The 18,410-nt window shown below is 45.6% G+C and overlaps 1 protein-coding gene across 3 annotated transcripts in view; it reads right to left on the bottom strand.

Annotated features, from left to right (window-relative positions):
* Nucleotides 1-260: 260 nt before the first annotated feature.
* ENPP2 (ectonucleotide pyrophosphatase/phosphodiesterase 2) overlaps nucleotides 261-18,410 on the bottom strand; it is a 188,687-nt gene continuing 170,537 nt past the window's right edge. For 2 of the 3 annotated variants that reach the window (XM_038745051.1, XM_038745050.1), the window contains exons 20-26: nucleotides 17,486-17,560; nucleotides 15,548-15,684; nucleotides 12,954-13,089; nucleotides 9,499-9,576; nucleotides 8,700-8,832; nucleotides 4,252-4,408; nucleotides 261-953 (exon numbers count right to left, since the gene is read on the bottom strand). In XM_038745051.1, coding sequence (XP_038600979.1) covers nucleotides 783-953; nucleotides 4,252-4,408; nucleotides 8,700-8,832; nucleotides 9,499-9,576; nucleotides 12,954-13,089; nucleotides 15,548-15,684; nucleotides 17,486-17,560 — 887 coding nt within the window. In that variant the 3' untranslated portion in view covers nucleotides 261-782. The remainder of the gene's footprint in view (nucleotides 954-4,251; nucleotides 4,409-8,699; nucleotides 8,833-9,498; nucleotides 9,577-12,953; nucleotides 13,090-15,547; nucleotides 15,685-17,485; nucleotides 17,561-18,410) is intronic. The other variant, XM_038745052.1, reaches the window with a different exon arrangement.

Raw genomic sequence — 18,410 nt, 5'->3', positions numbered from 1 at the left:
CTCTTGTATCTGTAGGTTTGCTCGATATATTTATCCAAGTCCTTCTCTTTTTAGGTTATCTTTTTTTAGCAATTGAATCTTTTTTTATGAGTCTGTTGCCCATTCCCCTCCACCCAACTGCCTCTTAAGTTGGAAGCCCCCTGGGAGCCCCCTGACTCTGACAGAAGAGTTTTCCCCCCATGTGCTTTTGACCATAAGCAGAGCACCAGCTGCTGCGCATCCAAGTTTCCCAGGCGAAATAAAAGCCAAGTGAAACATTAAAAAAACTGAATGTGTGATTTATTCGATTTAAGATTCTATTGGTCTATAAGGTTTAAATACTCCTGTTGTAGTTAAAACAGTAAATGAATGCAACTTTACAAGTTCGGTATTTCCGTACAGGTCAGAACTATAAATGTGGCCATCCGAGCACTGGAAAAAATAAGATTTCCTCAATGCAAATATCAATTCTGCAGCACCAGGGAGCAGCTTTTGCTGATCATTCAAGCTGTAGGATGAGAAGCTCTACTCCACATGCACAACAAGCACACACACCTGCACACACCCCCACACACGAACACAAATGCACACACACACACACACACACAAACACACACACACCCTCACACCCTTAGGTTAATCGTTAGAGGAATAAGCAGTGGACAGTTGATCTACTATGTGAGATTTGGTACAGGATTAAAACACTAGCCTTTTTAACGTTCTGGTTTCAAATTAATAAATATAAAAACAATATAAAAATATACACCAGTGGAGGAGAGGCCGCCCAGAGGACGGGCCGAAAGTTAGATCTCGCTTTCGAACGTGTGGAGGTATGTCTTGAGGGACAGAATCTCCGGGTAGCTCCGGCTGGTCTTTCGGAAGAAGTCCAGGCTCGTCAGCTGCTCGATGTCCCGCACACGGGCTGTGTGCATCTTCAGGAGATCTTCAACCCACTTGGATTCCTCCTCCGAGCTCTGCGGTGGAAATTCGGAACCGCTTGGAATTCCGTTTCCTCCCCACTCCCTTCCCCTTCCTTCCTCCAAAGAAATGCTGCCACGACTCCTGCTTACTTTGCTCTTCCTCAATCAGTCAGCGGTGCTTTTTGAATGCTTACTCTCTGCAGAGCGCTGTACTCAGCGCCAGCAAGCAGACTTCATATTCCACCCATTTAGTGCCTGTTTTCATCTGTAGTCTTGTGTTAATATCCAAGGACAGCTAAACACAGCTCTCCCCATTTTCAAAGCCCTACTAATCAATCCATCAATGATATTTATTGAGCATTTACCATGTGTAGAGCACTGTACTAAGTGCTTGGGAGAGTACAATAAAAAAAGCATGTCTCCACCAGGAAGTCTCTGCTGACCAACCTCTCATCTCTCCACATTGTTTCCCTCCCTGCTCTGTCACCCACACACTTCATTCCATACCTTCTAAATTCTTTAGGAACTCACCCCAATCTCCAACCCCTGTAGCACTTAAGTACATATCTTCATCTTGGGTGACTTTCCCCTAGCTATAATTTATCTTACTGTCTGTCTCCTCTGCTAGGTTGTAAGCTCCTTGAGGTCAGGGAGCATGTATACATGTTTGGTTTTGTTGTCTGTCTCCCCCTTCTAGACTGTGAGCCCGCTGTTGGGTAGGGACCATTTCTATACCTTGCTGACTTGTACCTCCCAAGCACTTAGTACAGTGCTCACAGTAAGCACTCAATAAATGCGATTGATTGAATGAATGAATGAATGTCTAACAACATCACACAGCAGACAAGTGGCAAAGCGGGGATTAGAACTCAACTCCTCTGACTCTCAGGCCCAACTGTCTCAAAAGGACAGTTTCCCAAGAGGACCCCCTTTTGGGGATCTGTGCATTTGAGTGGATTCTAAAACTGATTTCTCAACTATTCCAGTGAGCTCACAGGCAAAGTGGGAGGGAAAACAGGTATTTTATTTTACTTTACAGATAGGGAAACTGAGGCACAGAGAAGCTATTTGCCCAAGGTCACAAAGTAGAGCTGGGATTTGAAACCAAGTCTCCTGATTCCCAGGCCTGTGTTCTTTCTGCTAGGGCACCCTGTTTTCCCCAGTGAAGCTGGAGAACTTGCTGAGTGTCTCAAAAAGGAGAAACCCACAGAGATCTGGAAAAGCAAATCCAGAGACCAGAAACCAGAGCTAAATCAGTCTTTGCACGAGAGTGACCACCCACGAAGCCGACTGCTGGCAGCATAGGCGAAAAGAGTAATTATGGGGCAAATTTCTTCTGACAAAAGGGACCCTCCCCAGCTCTATCTAACCCCCAAGAGAACTGGGAAGTTCCTAGGGCAGATGAGTCTAAACATACTTATCCCAGGAGGACTGCAGCCTGAATCCAGGCCGGAAATTCAGAAACAGAATTCCTACAAGATGTTGTTTGTGGGGAGATATACACCAGCCCCTTTGATGTCGGTTTTTGCACCTCTCACCATTGAAACTGTCCTCTTCGGACAGTCAGGAAGCTTTCCTGACCTGAGCAGCAGAGATCAGAGCTGCTCAGAAGCAGCTTTGTCATGGTCCTCTAGGCTATAAACTCATTACGGGCACGGAACGTGACTGATAATTCTCTTATTTTGGACCCTCCCCAAAGTTTAGTGCAGTGCTCTGTATATAGTAATCATTCAATGAATACCTTTGATTCATTGATTGATACTTTTCCAGACATCTTCAGCCCCACCCCTCCATGGCTAGCAGTGGATGCAGCTTGTGGTGATGGGGATGATGGTCTTTTTTTGTGAGGTATTTGTTAAGCTCTGACTATGTGCCAGGCACTGAACAAAAGTGCTGGGGTTGATATCAGCTTATCAGGTTGGACAGAGTCCAAATCCCACATGGGGCTCACAGCGTTAATCCCTATTTTACAGATGAGGCAACTGAGGCACAGAAAAGTGAAGTGCCCTCACCAGGAGAGGTCCAGCCAGGTGATCAGCCACTCATCACTTGTCTCTCCCCCACCCCAAGACTGTGAGCTTGTTGTGGGCAGGGATTCTCTCACTTTATTGCTGTATTGCAAGGTACTTAGTACAGTGCTCTGCACACAGTGAGCGCTCAATAAATATGACTGAATTGAATTGAATTGTCATTGACTGTGGTAGAGAAGAGAGGAAGGAACAGATTTGCTTGGAGGAAGGGCACAGGGCTGGGAAACCTTGGTGTATATGGGTGCTGGGTTGGTCAGCCTTTTTCGTGAAGTGGGGAATGCAGAGCTGCTTGGCAACCCCTAAAATCCTCACCCCATCTTTGTTTCTTTTTGTAAGGTATTGGTTAAGCGCTTACTATGTAATAGGCACTGTACTAAGTGCTGGGGAAGCTAGTGAGGCTGGACACTGTCCCTGTCCCACACTGGGGTTCTCAGTCTTAATCCCCATTTTATAGATGAGGGAACTGAGGCTCAGAGAAGTGAAGTGACTTGCCCAAGCAGATGAGAGGCAGAGCCAGGATTAAAACTAGGTGGCCTAGTAGAACCCAGGATCTCTGATGCCCAGGCCTGCATTCTTTCCACTAGGCCACACCGCTTCTCATAAGATCTTACAAGGCCAAAGATTTCTTCCAAGACCAAAGGCTATTTCCCACCCACACCATATTCCGGTATGGCATCTTTCTCCCCTTTGCTCTGTTCCAAATGCAGTGCATCCTCTCCTTAGGGATAATTGTATTTATTTTTACTGATGTCTGTCTCCCCCCCTTCACAGAATGTAAGCTCGTTGTGGGCAGGAAATATCACTATTTATTGCTGTATCGTACTCTCCCAAGAGCTTAGTACAGTGCTCTGCACAAAGTAAGTGCTCAATGAATAAATGAATGAATGCATGTGATGTAAAAACCTTGCAATCAAATTGAGAAGTTGCATGGCCTAGTGGATAGAACCCCTAGGAGCCAGAAGGACCTGGGTTCTAATCCTGCTCTGCCACGTCAGCTGTATGACCTTGGGCAAGTCGCTTCACTTCTTTGTGCTTCAGTTACCTCATCTGTAAAATGGGGATTAAGACTGTGAGCCCCATGTGGAACAGGGACTGTGACCAACCTGATTACTTTGTATCTAACCCAGCACTCAGCACAGTGCCTGACACATAGTAAGCGCTTAACAAACACCATAAAAAAAACAGAAAAATAAAAGCAGTCCTTGCAAGTACTGAGATCAGGAGATATTTCCCACTCTTCCTTGCAGCCAGACCCATTCCCACTGGGGTTTCCAGATTTGCCGGCCCCCCAAGCCCTTTGCAGGGGCATTCTGGACACTCACATTGCAGCTCTCTTCATTGTCGGGCCGGTGGGGCAGGATGAAGGAGAGCACGGAAAGTGGCCCGTCGCACTTGTCTGCTGGCTGGGTGAAATCCAAGCAGCTCGTGATGATGCTGTAGTAGTGCGTGGGAATTGGAATCTCACTGCCTTCGACAAACCTGCAGACGGAAAGCAGGGAATTAGGGTGGGTTGTGGTCGTGCCACATCCATGCTTAGGTCAACGATAACATGCCAGAGAAGACGTGTCTGGCGGTTCCACCTCCTGCATCCCTGAGGGACACGGTGAGTTACAGAAAGAAGAAAGGGAAAGGGGATATTTAAGGTGGAGGGTGTGTCCAAGGTCACAGGAGCTTTTTGTGGGTAGCGAATGTGTCCGTTTATTGTTGTATTGCACTCTCCCAAACTCTTAGTAAAGTGCTCTGCACACATTAAGTGTTCAATAAATACAATTGAATGAATGAAAAACAGCAAACTCAAACTCCTGCTCCTCTAGACTGAATACTCCTTGTGGGCAAGGAATTTTGTCTATCAGCTTTGTTGTATTGTACTGTCCCAAGTGCTTAATACAATGCTCTGCACACAATAAGCTTTCAATAAATATCCTTGATTGATTCACCTTTCATCATCATCAAATGCTAATAATAATAATAATAACATTTATTAAGTGCTTGCTATATGCAAAGCACTGTTCTAAGTGCTGGGGAGGTTACAAGGTGATCAGGTTGTCCCACGGGGGGCTTACAATCTTAATCCCCATTTTCCAGATGGAGTAACTGAGGCACAGAGAAGTTAAGTGACTTGCCCAAAGTCACACAGCTGACAATGGATGGAGCCGGGATTTGAACCCATGACCTCTGACTCCAAAGCCCATCCTCTTTCCACTGAGCCACGCATGCTGCTGATGAGTTGTTTCTGATAAATAGCAACTCTATGGACATATTTTCTCCAGATGTCCTATCTTCTTCCATATCTGTAGTAATTCTGGTATGTATAACCACAGATTTTTGTTGGTAAAAAATGTGGAAGTTATTTACCATTGCCTTCTTCTGCACAGTTAAAAGTTAAGTCTCTGCTGCTGTCTTTGATCAAGACTTTAATCACTTGATCATCCACCTTTGACTCTTTCCCATGCCACTGCTGCCCAGCACAGGTGAATCAACTTTGTCTGACATTTGGCTGAGACCTTTCCATTACGGGTAACCCTGATGAGAGAATTTCTCTCAGTGGAATAGCTGTAAGCTTCATTAGAGTAGGCAAACTTTTCTGCTACAAGAAGACTAAGGCAATGACTCACGTTTAGCAGAGACTTATCCTTCAGTAAGACTTCAAAGCCTCATTGAAAGCACATCTCCTTCCCTTCTCCAACTAAGCTCTCATTTCCTTTTCTCCCATTCCCTTCTGCATCACTCTGGCACTCGGATTTGCACCTTTTACTCACCTCATGCTCAGCACGTAGGTACATATTCATAATTTGTTTATTTTTATTTATGCCTGTCACCCCCAGAGGAGATGTGAGTTACAGAAAGAAGAAAGGGAAAAGGGTGTTCAAGGGGAAGGGAGGGAGAAAGAGCAGACATAATCTCCTGCTCCTTTAAACCGTAAGTTCCTTGTGGGGCATGGAATGTGTCTACCAATATTATTATATCATACTCTCCCAAACGCTTAAAACAGTGCTCTATGGACTGTAAGTGCTCAATATATATGATTGATTGACTGACTTGTCCCAGACTGTGAGCCCGTTGTTGGGTAGGGACCATCTCTATATGTTGTTGACTTGTACTTCCCAAGTGCTTAGTACAGTGCTCTGCACACAATAAGCACTCAATAAATATGATTGAGTGAATGAATGAATCATCACAAGAAGCAGTGTGGCCTAATGGATAGAGCACGGGCTGGGGAGTCATTAGGACCTGAGTTTTAATCCCGGCTATGCCACTTGTCTGCTGTGTGACCTTGGGCAAGTCACTTAACTTCTCTGTGTCTCGGTTATCTCATCTGAATGTGGGGATTAAGACTGTGAGCCCCACGAAAATCCCAGCCTGCACCCTCTGCTCCTCTGCTTCTAATCTCCTCACTGGGCCTCGTTCTTGCCTGTCCCACCGTCGACCCCCGGCCCACATCCTCCCGCTGGCCTGGAATGCCCTCCCTCCGCACATCCGCCAAGCTAGCTCTCTTCCTCCCTTCAAAGCCCTACTGAGAGTTCACCTGCTCCAGGAGGCCTTCCCTCCTTCCTCTCCCCCTCCTCCCCCTCCCCCCCACCTTACCTCCTCCCCTCCCCACGGCACCTGTATATATGTATATATGTCTGTGCTTACTTAATACTCTGTTTATTTGTGAGCCCCCCGTGGGACAAACTGATCATCCTGTAACCTCCCCAGCGCTTAGAACAGTGCTTTGCACATAGTAAGCGCTTAATAAATGCCATTATAGATATTTATTTATATATTTTATTTGTACATATTTATTCTATTTATTTTATTTTGTTAATATGTTTTGTTTTGTTCTCTGTCTCCCCCTTCTAGACTGTGAGCCCACTGTCGGGTAGGAACCATCTCTATTTGTTCCCAACTTGTACTTCCCAAGCGCTTAGTACAATGCTCTGCACACAGTAAGCACTCAATAAATACAATTGAATGAATGAATGAACGTGGGACAGAAACTCTATCCAACCTGATAAGCCTGTATTTACCCCAACACTTAGTTAAATGCCTGGAATGTAATAAGCACTTAACAAATACCATAAAAAAATCAAGCAAATCAAGTATGAATAGAGACACCTACACAGATTGCTCTCCCTCTGTTAGAGACAGGCAAACCTGCTGCAGGATTTTATATCTGACTGTTTTGTTCTGATGACGTGACACCTGTCCACAGGTTTGGTTTTGTTGTCAGGTCTCCCCCTTCTAGACTGTGAGCCCGTTGTTGGGTAGGGACCGTCTCTATATGTTGCCCACTTGTACTTCCTGAGTGCTTAGTACAGTGCTCTGCACACTGTAAGTGCTCAATAAATACGATTGAATGAATGAATGAATGAACATCTTCATGGGACAAAAGGAAGCAGCTGTGAGCTCACTCTGTGTGCCTCATGTGGGATAAGAACTGTGTCCCACCTGATTATCTTGCATCTACACAGGCACTAGTATAGCGCTTGCCAATAATAGGCACTTAACAAATACAACAGTTATTATTATTACTATGCTCCGTGGAAGACAAGGATGTACATCTCCTGGAGGCAACATAGAATTGTTGGAGGGTAAAGACTGGGCAAGAGGTGAGAGGTGTTCCTTTTCTGTCTCTCAGTTCTAAATGATTTATGCATGTGTTAATTCCTGGAATAAATATTATTTTTAAATTGTTTTCTAGTGAAAACACTAAAAACTCTCCAGAAATAAATCAAATGTCCAGGCTAGGAGCGGTGAAATGTCAAGGTCATTTTGAGCTTTTAGAAAAAGCATGGGGGTTTTTGTCTGTAAAACTCTTGTTCTGTTACCATTATGGGCAAAATGGAGTTTACTCTCATACAAAATCTGTACTTCTGGACAGCTTTCCCTCTTGGGGACTCAGAAATCCCTAACAGGTCACATGAGAACATTCCTCCCTCTTCTAACTAGCTGCTAGGTTTAGGGGACAGAGGAAGTCACCATACAAGTTGTTGGTCTTTCCAAGTGCCTTTTTAGTTCAGCTCTTTGTATGTCTTCCCCACCTCAGCTCCTTGCCCACCACCCACATCCACTATCTTATCTTTCTTAGTCATCTCAAGAGACAATTCTCTCAGCAGTTTTCAAAATCTACCCAACTCCTTCCCTTCTAAGCTCCCAAAAATATTCAGGCCAACTCTTCTTCTCTTCCTGTCTGTCCTCTTCAACTGCCCTCTCTCTCTCTGATGGCTCCCTGATATCTAACATGCTTATATCTCCTCCTAGTATCGCAAAACTTTCTCTGGACTCCATGGCACCAATCCAGCTTTAGTCCCATCAACCTCTTCCCATTCCTGCCCTAACTCCCCGGATGGGTTTTCTATGACTGCTACCTCTACTTCCTCTACTCCAACTCACTTTGCGACCGGTTTCTGACCCCTTCAGTACAATGATCCCACTTTCTCCAAGGTATCCACGACTGCCTGTGATCTCCTCATTGCTAAATCTCACAGACTTGATCCTAATCCTCCTTGGCCTCTCGCTGACCTTCATTTATCATTTTTAGACAGTGTGCCCACCGAGGGATAGGGATTGTGTCTCCCATTTCTGTATTCTTTCCCAGTGTTTAGTACAGTGCCCTGCACACAGTAAGTACTTAACAAATGTCATTACTACTACTGCTCCTGCTGTTGTTACTACTACTACTACGGTTTGTTCTGCAGATACCATTTATTGGAATGAGGGGCTTCAAGAAGGGTCTTACCCCAATTCATATCTAAGAAATGCCGTAAAAGGAAAGATTGGGCCTTACTGCTTAATCTTGTCATATGTGTCGTGCAGACCATCGTAGTCATAGTCGAAAATAGGTCCACTTATCACGTTGACCCCATTCCGCTCCGTGGCATATCTCTTCACCAGGACCCTTTGGAAATAATTCCAGACTCCTGTTCAAAGATACAATCCATCTTTCATGATCCATTTTCAAATAGGGATTTTTTTCTAGGGGAGGAAATTCCTCTTGGAGACCAAATCTACCTCGAGGCCAGTCTACCCCTTTGGGGAAGGGGTTGAGCAGGCAGGGGTGACATTTCTACAGCTGCAAACCCATCCCCCTCCTGCTTTCAGACGTGTCTGGTCTGGAGAATCCCAGCGGGATGTGCAGGTGTCAACGCCAGCTCTGCCCCAGGCTCTACCCTCAGATCCATCCCCAGCTCTACCCCAGAGCAGGGAGCTCTTTCCTGTACCCAACAGGCTTCCACCAGCCAGAGAACATGCAGGGAAAAGCACTGATTAAACTACAGAGTGATGGGCAGTGTTTCTTTTCCATAAAAGACTTCACAGTCCGGGAGTTGTATCTGGATCCATCCCAATTGAAGACAGATGAACCTCGCTGACATTTCCAGGTGCTGGGCCTCTACCCAACCCACCTCATCCCAACAATTCCAGGGGCGAATGCCTTTGGGTACGAACCCCAAAACCTCCCTTGAGGTCTAAAACACAGTCCGTGACCTGCTGCTCTGGGGGTGAGCAAAGATTCAGTTCGAACCAAGCTAAAGGACCCAATATTATTCATTCCTCTTTCTGCTCTGAACCGTGTGTGCAGTGCTTACTTTTGAAGGCAGGATACATCGGAATCATGTTGGTTATGAGAAAGGCGTCATATTTAGATTCGGCAGAGGAGCTGAGGTCTAAAAATAAGAGAAGAACGTGGGTTTAGTGACCAACACAAAGCCTGCCTGGGTTACCTCCTCAAAAATCTCCAGTGGCTACCAATAAATCTGCGCATCAGGCAGAAACTCCTCACCCTGGGCTTCAAGGCTGTCCATCACCTCGCCCCCTCCTACCTCACCTCCCTTCTCTCCTTCCCGCACCCAGCCCGCACCCTCCGCTCCTCCGCCTCTAATCTCCTCACCGTACCTCGTTCTCATCTGTCCCGCCATTGACCCCCGGCCCACGTCATCCCCCTGGCCTGGAATGCCCGTCCTCTGCCCATCCGCCAAGCTAGCTCTCTTCCTCCCTTCAAGGCCCTACTGAGAGCTCACCTCCTCCAAGAGGCCTTCCCAGACTGAGCCCCTTCCTTCCTCTCCCCCTCGTTCCCCTCTCCATCCCCCCATCTTACCTCCTTCCCTTCCCCACAGCACCTGTATATATGTATATATGTTTTTACATATTTATTACTCTATTTATTTTACTTGTACATATCTATTCTATTTATTTTATTTTGTTAGTATGTTTGGTTTTGTTCTCTGTCTCCCCCTTTTAGACTGTGAGCCCAGTGTTGGGTAGGGACTGTCTCTATATGTTGCCAATTTGTACTTCCCAAGTGCTTAGTACAGTGCTCTGCACATAGTAAGCGCTCAATAAATACGATTGATGATTGATGATGATGATGAAGTGCAAATAGGATATAAGCTCGTATAATACTAGTCTGAATGGGCAGCATGTCCAATTCTGGCAGCACCTAGCACACCTCCCCACAAGGGACACTTTCTTTTTCTCCCCTCTCTCTCTGTCCCCCTGGCTCTCCCTCTCTGTCTCATCTTTCTTTCTGCCTCTCTCATTGTCTCTTGCTCTGTCTTTCTCATCTTTTTCTGTGCCTCTCTCAGTATCTCACTCTCTCTGACTTTCTCATATTTCTTTCTGCCTCTTTCTCATTCTGTCTCACTCTCTCTGACTTTCTCATCTTTTTCTCTCTCTACCTCTCTCTATGTTTCTTTCTCATATTTCACTCCTCTGCCTCTCTCACTCTGTCTCACCTTCTCATTATTTCTGTCTCCAACTCCTTTTGTCTCTATCTCTCCATCTCTGCAACTCTCTCTCCCCCAAACCCCTCTCTCTTTATCTCTCTCTCTCTCACTCCTCCCACCTTCATCTTCTCACATCTCTCCCATTCCATTTCCCCTCCTTTCCTTGTCTTCCTTTCCTCCCTGCCAACTGAGAACATGCCAATAGCAATCACAGGTGTGTTAGCCCCTAGCTGACAGTCAGCCACGAGGATACTGGGCCCAACCCCTCTGTGGTGACTCACCAGGATAACACCAGGATGAAAAAATACCAAAGCCTCTCTGAAAAACTAATAGATCACACATTATGGGAGATGAGCAAAGTTAATTTCTTTTACAACAATTACCGCTATTCTCCACATTTTGATAGTGAACAATGCTGTAAAAACTCTCAAGTAGATCTCATCACAGATGAGCAGGGAATCTGAAATTGGGACTGGGAGAGAGAGTTTTCAGCACGGCCTCTAAATTAAGTCCTGACAACCCGACTTTCTTGAGAGAACTTGGATCATTAAGTCATACAGTCATGGCTTTCGAAGGGATTATCAAACAATTGCTCTTCTATCTACCCCAGCAAGCAGTATGGCGAAGTGGGTAGAGCACAGCCCTGGGAGTCAGAAGGTCATGGGTTCTAATCTTGGCTCCACCACTTGTTTGCTGTGTGGCCTTGGGCAAGTCACTTCACTTCTCTGGACTTCAATTACCTCATCTGTAAAATGGGGAATGAGACTGTGAGTCCCATGTGGAACAGGGACTGGGTCCAAGCTGATTTGCTTGTATCCACACCAGTGCTTAGTAAGCACTTGAAAATACCACTATTATTATTATTATTAACAGTATTTGGCACATGGTAAGAGCTTAACAAATACCATAAAAAATTGTTCTAAAATATTGCCTCCTCCTCTAGACTGTGAGCTAACTCGTTATGGGCAGAGAACATGCCTGCTAATTCTGTTATATTGTATCAATCAGTCAGCCAACTACTCAGGGGTATTTATAGTGCACTTAGCATGTGCAGAGCACTATATTAATTGCTTGGGAGGGTATAATACAGTAGAATTGGTAGGCACGTTCCCTGCCCTTAATGAGTTTACAGTCTAGACAGGGACACAATGTTTTAGAGCAATTGTGCTCTCCCAAGCACTTAGTACAGTGCTCTGCATATAATAAGCACTCCATAAATACCATTGATTGATTTACTGATCCCCTTCACACTAATTCTATTGGGTAACCACCATCGGAGACACTCCTTACTTGAGCAGGTAAGCAAGCCAGAGTATCAAACAACAGCTCCCCAAGACCAGACTGCTCAGTGCAGTCAGTGCAGGAGAAGCAGCATGGCTTAGGAGATAGAGCATGGGGCCCTGGGAGTCAGAAGGACCTGGGTTCTAATCCTGCCTCTGCCACTTGTCTGTTGTGTGAGCTTGGGCAAGTCTCTTCACTTCTCCGTGCTTCAGTTATCTCATCTTGTCAAATGGGTATTAAGACTATGAGCCCCATGTTGGACAGGGACTGTGACCACCCAGTTTGCTTTTATATATATGCTTTTATAGTGCCTGGCACATAGTAAGCACCTACCAAGTGGCATTATTATTATTATTCATATTAATGCCAAACTCACAGAGAAGGAAATCACCCCCAAAGTCCAATTCAAGAAATCCCATGGGGAAGTACCAATGAAACTGGCAAAAAGTATGCTTGCTTCTCTGAGACATCACCTAACAGGCAGCCCTAATGCTGATAGCCCAGCAAGGCAACATAACCAAGACGGATTGGAGGAAGATGATTTTAAGATTTAAGCTCCTCACAGTAAGCCAAGGACCACTGTGACTTGCTTCGTCTAAGGATCACGGCAAAAGAGAACGGTGCAAAAACTGTACCGTGGCATGCAGACTAAGCTTGCATTTATGCACCCCAGAGCTTATCACAGTGCTTAACCCAAAGTAACTGTCGGTCAATGCCTGCTATCATCACTCAGGAATGTGACATCCCACCAGGATGAAGAGATCCAGGGTTTTGCTGTTCCTCCCTGATCTGACCACTCATCACAGACATTACAGAAGTTCATTGTAGGTGGGGACCATGTCTGCTAATTCTGTTGCACTGTACTCTCCCAAACGTTTAGTGCAGTGCTCTGCATGTAGTAAGCCCTCAATAAATACCATCGATTGATTGATTGTGGAAGCCCACCCACCATCAAATTGGCCACGAAACCAGCACCTAGTATAGCCTTGCCCCTCAGTAGTGTCTCAATCAATTCCAGTGTAACAAGAACAACTTACGGGGAGGGAAGAGGAATCCATAAGACATCTGTTTGTCTGCTTTGTAGGCTGAACAGCTCTGGCTGTAACTGGGAGCAATGCGGACATCGGGACGCGTGCAGCTGGTCAGGTGGTCGGGAACACTGGAGACCTCAGCCTGTGGGATGGAGGCAATTAGCGTCTTAGTGTGGACTTCCAGGAGGATGTTTAGGCCAGAATGTGCTTAGTACAGTGCCTGGCACATAGAAAGCACTTAACAAATGCCATAATTATTACAATTAATATTATTAATAATGGAAACGGGGTTTTAAATGCCCACTGAGAAAACTCAGACACAATCTTTAATGTCACCTCCACTGTAAGGGCCTGATGAGAAGCAGAGTGGATTAGTGGAAAGAGCAAGGGCTTGGGAGCCAGAGGTCGTGGGTTCAAATCCCAGCTCTGCTACTTGTCAGCTGTGTGACTTTGGGCAAGTCACCTAACTTCTCTGTGCCTCAGTTACCTCATAAGTAAAATGGAGATTAAGACTGTGAGTCCCACATGGGACAATCCGAATACCTTATGTCCACCTCAGCGCTTAGAATGGTGCTTGGGCACATAGTAAGCACTTAACAAATACCATTATCGTTAGTAGTAGTAGTAGTAGTAGTAGTAGTAGTAGTAGTAGTAGTAAGTTCCTTGTGGGCAGGGATCGTTTCTACTAACTCTGTTGTATTGGACTTTCCCAAGAACTTAGCTTTCTGTACATAGTCAGCACTCAATAAATACCATTGATTGATGATTGACTGATCACAGATGAGCCGGGAATCTGAAATTGGGACTGGGAGAGAGAGTTTTCAGCACGACCTCTAAATTAAATCCCGACCAAAGATAGAACTGCCAATGTGATCACGTGTTTTCAAATGTCAAGGTCCCCGGATAAAACTTTTGTGCAGTAATATTGCCTTTTACTAGGATCAAATTTCAGGAACTCTCTGAATCAGGAGAGTAAAAGGACACATTCTCCATACTATTCAATCAATCAATGGTATTTATTGGGCACTTAGTTTGTGTAGAGCACTGTACTCAGTGCTTGGGCAGGTACAATAGAACAATATTTTTGTTGTTGTTCTTGTTTTTATGCTATTTATTAAGTGCTTACTCTGTGCTGAATACTGTACTAAGTACTGGGGTAGATACAAGCTAATCAGGTTAGAAACAGTCCCTGTCCCACATAGGGCTCTCAGTATTAATCTCCATTTTGCAGATGAGGCAGATGAGGCACGGAGAAATTAAGTGGCTTGCCCAAGGTCACACAGTAGACAAGTGGAAGAGCCAGGTTTAGAACCAAGGTCCTTCTGACCCCGAGGCCCATGCACTATCCACTAGGCCACGCGGCTTCTCAGAGTTGGTGGACATATTCCCGGACGACAAGGAGTTTACTTCAAGAGATCTGTGAACCTCAAGGCCCCACTGAATGGCTCTGTGGCAGTTCGTGGGGATAGGGAAATGGGGGCTATGGAGAGAGACTGAGGGAGCCGGGCCGCCCCTGCACTCCACGGAAGCCCAGGGCCTTGCAGGGAGACCAAAGGGGCTACTGGGGGCTTGACCACCATAGCAGGGAGAGGTTACTTCCCTGAGGATCCAGGAGGGACTCAGAATCTCCTGAGAGAAGCTCCTCCTCTGGTCCCCTCCTCGGCCACCATCTCTTGGCCCCTTCCAGCCCCCCGGGCAGTGGGAGGGCAGCAGCAGCAGCAGCAGGAGTGACCCTTAGCCTGGAGCCAGGAGCTGGGCTGCCGGCAGGGTGGGGAAGGCTTAGCTCCACTGGACTCCTGCCCTGGCCGCTGTCTGTGAGGACCACCACTTGGCTGAGACAGTCCAAGACTGCTGTGTGAGGGCTCTGTCCCTTCTCTCCACTCTCTGCAGCTGCTTCCTGTCTCTCCATGGCTGTCTCCCACCTCTCCACTCTCTGTGGCTGTTTACTGTCTCTCTGCTCTCTGTGGCTCTCTTTCATGTCTCCACTCTCTGTTGTTTTATCTCATCTCTCTGTCCATCATTCTTCTAATTTCTCATCTCTCTGCCCCTCCTCTCTTTCTGTCTCTCCTATCACTCCTCTTTCTGTCTCTCTTCTGTCTCTTCTCTGTCTAGTTTTTCATCTCACATCTCTCTGCTGCTGTCATTTCTTCCCTGCCTCTTCTCTCTGTCTCTCCCATTTTTGTCTCTCCACTCTGCTGCTGTCTTTCAGTTTGTCTACCCTTGTCTCTGCAAATCTCTCTCTCTCTCTCTATCTCTCTCTCTCCCCCTTCCCGCCTCCTCTCCATTAATTGTAGACCACTGTCTCAGCGCTCACCCACTAGGACTGAACATCTCAATCCACCAATTTACCATCTCCTTATCATGTTTGATAATAATGGACAAGGTTACAAATAATCCATTAGTAATTAGTAGCTTTTTACCAGTGAGATCCACACACAAACGTATTACAACTGAGTAAGCAACCCCTCCATGGGAACAAATTTGACATCACTGATCGAAGCATTATTTTTGTTTTCAAATAATGAGGCACTTTACTCTTGGATTCATAATGAAAGACTCGTTTGTGACTTAAAAATGAAAGGGCTGGTTTCAAAAATGACCTGTTTTGAAATAGTGTACGAAGTCCACAGTGGCATCAGGAATGTTTCGCTGTAGCCACTCTCGAAATCGTGGTGATACAAGATAGTATATCGAGTCCGATAAAGTACGGCGGGTCTTCCATATAAGAGATGTCTCTCTAAAAAACAACCAAACAGGTTTCATTGAATAATTGAATTTTCCAGAAAATGCTAAAAGACACTGAAGAGTTGTCACGTTGTTTAAACTTTGTTCGTTTATTAATGATCTAGCACCTTCTCCTTAATCCAATCCTGTTAGTCCCTAGCCTTGACAGTGGTTTATCTGATCACTGAGGTGCAGGCTCACCTTATGAAAAATATTTCCAAATTCAGGCTTACAACATTAATGTCTGTGCTTCCATTAATCTGTAAACTCTTCAAGTTCAGAGAGTGTGCCTTTGACTTCTATGGTACGTTTCCAGAGGTTTAATACAGTGGTCCGCTCACAAAAGGCACTTAAATACTCTAAGATGATGGATTAATTACTACCTTTTATTTTAAGACATTTTCTAGACTTGGAAAAAAACTGTGTACAGAATTGTGATGCCCACCCTGGAATTTGATTTTTCTACCTCTGGTTTGGAACAGTCCAGCCAACCAAAGGTAAGACACTGTGTTGTTATAATATAGAGTTGTCCTTTGTTCTGATGTCAAAAAACTTGTAGTGGGTTCAGTGATCAAATGAACCAGTGATTGTATTAAGCGGAAGGCTGTTTGCTAAACATTATTTGAGGCCTGCAACTCAAATATGCATTATTTCTGTTAATGAGCATTCAAATCAAGTAGCTTTGCTTTGCCAAGGGAACCTCTTTATGAAGGACATCAAAGAAACATGTATAAATTTGACAAGGGACGGTCATGAGGTGGGCCAAGCTACAGCGTAAAAATGGGGCCTTGGGCTCCGCTTTTCAAGGATTTCATTAAGATCCCAAAATCTAGCCCTCGGTCACCATACGGAAGCCAAGGAGAGCAGATGGAGTTCAGCTCTCGCGTCTTTCTTGGAAAAAAAAGCCTATGGGGAACCAGGAGGCTGTTGCCATAGCAACCGCAGCTGTAAGCCCTGGGAAGCCCCATTCAATCAATCAGTTGTATTTACTGAGTGCTTGCTGTGGCAGAGCACTGTACTAAGCACTTGGGAGAGTACAGTGTAACAGTGTTGGTAGACACATTCCCTGCCCATGATAAGTTTACAGTCTAGAGGGGAACGAGCCCTGAATGGCTTAGCTGAGATTTGGAGGACTGAGTTGTCTTCTCAAAAAAAATGACAACAACCAGACTCTCTCTAATGAATGCTTTCTCGTCCAGGGATTTACTTGGGCAAGCCATTTTTATGGCATTTTTTAAGCACTTACTGTGTGCCAGGCACTGTACTAAGCACTGGGATAGAGACAAGCTAATCAAGTTGGACAAAGTCCATGTTCCATATTAGGCTCACAGTCTTAGTCCCTGATTTTACAGATGAGGTCACTGAGGTGCAGAGAAGTGAAGTGACTTGCCCAAGGTCATGCGGCAGACATTTCTGGCGATCGCTCATTGCATCAATTATACATGTTACCGTTATTTCAAGCGTTAGCCTTCTAGGTGAGTCCCCAAGGTGGGACAACCTTCCATGGTGTTTTGGAAGACCTCCCAAGTACAAGTGAAGAGTTGAGGCAAAGGCCCCTGCCTTGTTGAGTCAAAGACATATGATGGGTGCTTTCTCCTTTAAGCAGGGGAAAGAGAATTGGGGGAGTGGAGGAAAGCAGGTGGGAGGACGTCCTCTGTATCCTTATAACCTTTTGGCCAATAGGGAAACCACCACAAAACTAAAGGAAATACAATTTACAGCCCTCCAAATGAGCACAGTCGTACTTGGGCAGGTGAACCAATCTCCACCCACTCAAGACCAACCCAGAACCTTCCTTCGAGTTCAAACCAAACCTTTTCTAGGTTCAAAAAGTCCATTAACGTTTTCCTGGTTTTCGTTTTTGCTGCCTCTGAATTTCCTGGTTTCAGCTGGAAGCAGAAGCATCAAAAGGCCATGAGCAGCTATCGTCACGTGAGATTTTTTTCCAACTTTAAGTGCTTACCCAACACGTCCCTCTGGATCTGGAGTAAACTCCCGAAGGTCAAGCTGTTCTCCATATGGGAAATTCTCCGTTGCTTCTCACATTGGACCTCCCCAACCTGAGCCTGTGTTACCTAGAGTTTCCAGTTATCCCCAGGGCAGTGACTACCATAGAGGGCAGCCACCGGACTGGAAGAAAATGATTGCAATTCTCCAAACCTTCGTGTTACCTCTTCGGAAAAGGAAGAAGGGTGGAACCTTAGCCAAGAATGCTCTCTGCCCCTGCCCCTGCCTCCAGGGGATAACACTGATTTAACCTGAACAAAAATACGTTCTTTCTCGGAAGACACACGAATAGCTCGGTCTGGGTTCCAGACTCGGCCCAGAGGCCACAGAGTGGACTTGAGAATGAAAAAGCCCAGTACTTCAGCGTCCAAATCCAGGCCCGAAAAATAAACTTATCCCAATTATTATCAGCCCCCACTTTTTCCTTTCACCACATCATCCACAACATCTTATTTCTACTCTCCCTAACCCATCCCTTCTTATAGAGCTCACAGCAGTTATTCTTATCATGAGACATGGCTTAGTGGATAGAGCTTGGGCCTTGGAGTCAGAAGGGCATGGGTTCTAATTTCAGCTCTGGCACTTGTCTGTCGTGTCGTCTTGGACAAGTCACTTAATTTCTCTGTGCCTCAGTTCCCTCATCTGCAAAATGGGGATTGAGACTATGAGCCTAATGTGGGACAGGGACTGTGTCCAACCCGATTTGCTTGTATCTACCCCAGCACTTAGCAC

This window comes from Tachyglossus aculeatus, chromosome 4 (genome assembly GCF_015852505.1).
Source record: "Tachyglossus aculeatus isolate mTacAcu1 chromosome 4, mTacAcu1.pri, whole genome shotgun sequence".
Taxonomy (NCBI): domain Eukaryota; kingdom Metazoa; phylum Chordata; class Mammalia; order Monotremata; family Tachyglossidae; genus Tachyglossus; species Tachyglossus aculeatus.
The sequence above is the reverse complement of the archived record's forward strand: the minus strand, read 5'-3'. Positions and strand labels throughout refer to the sequence as shown.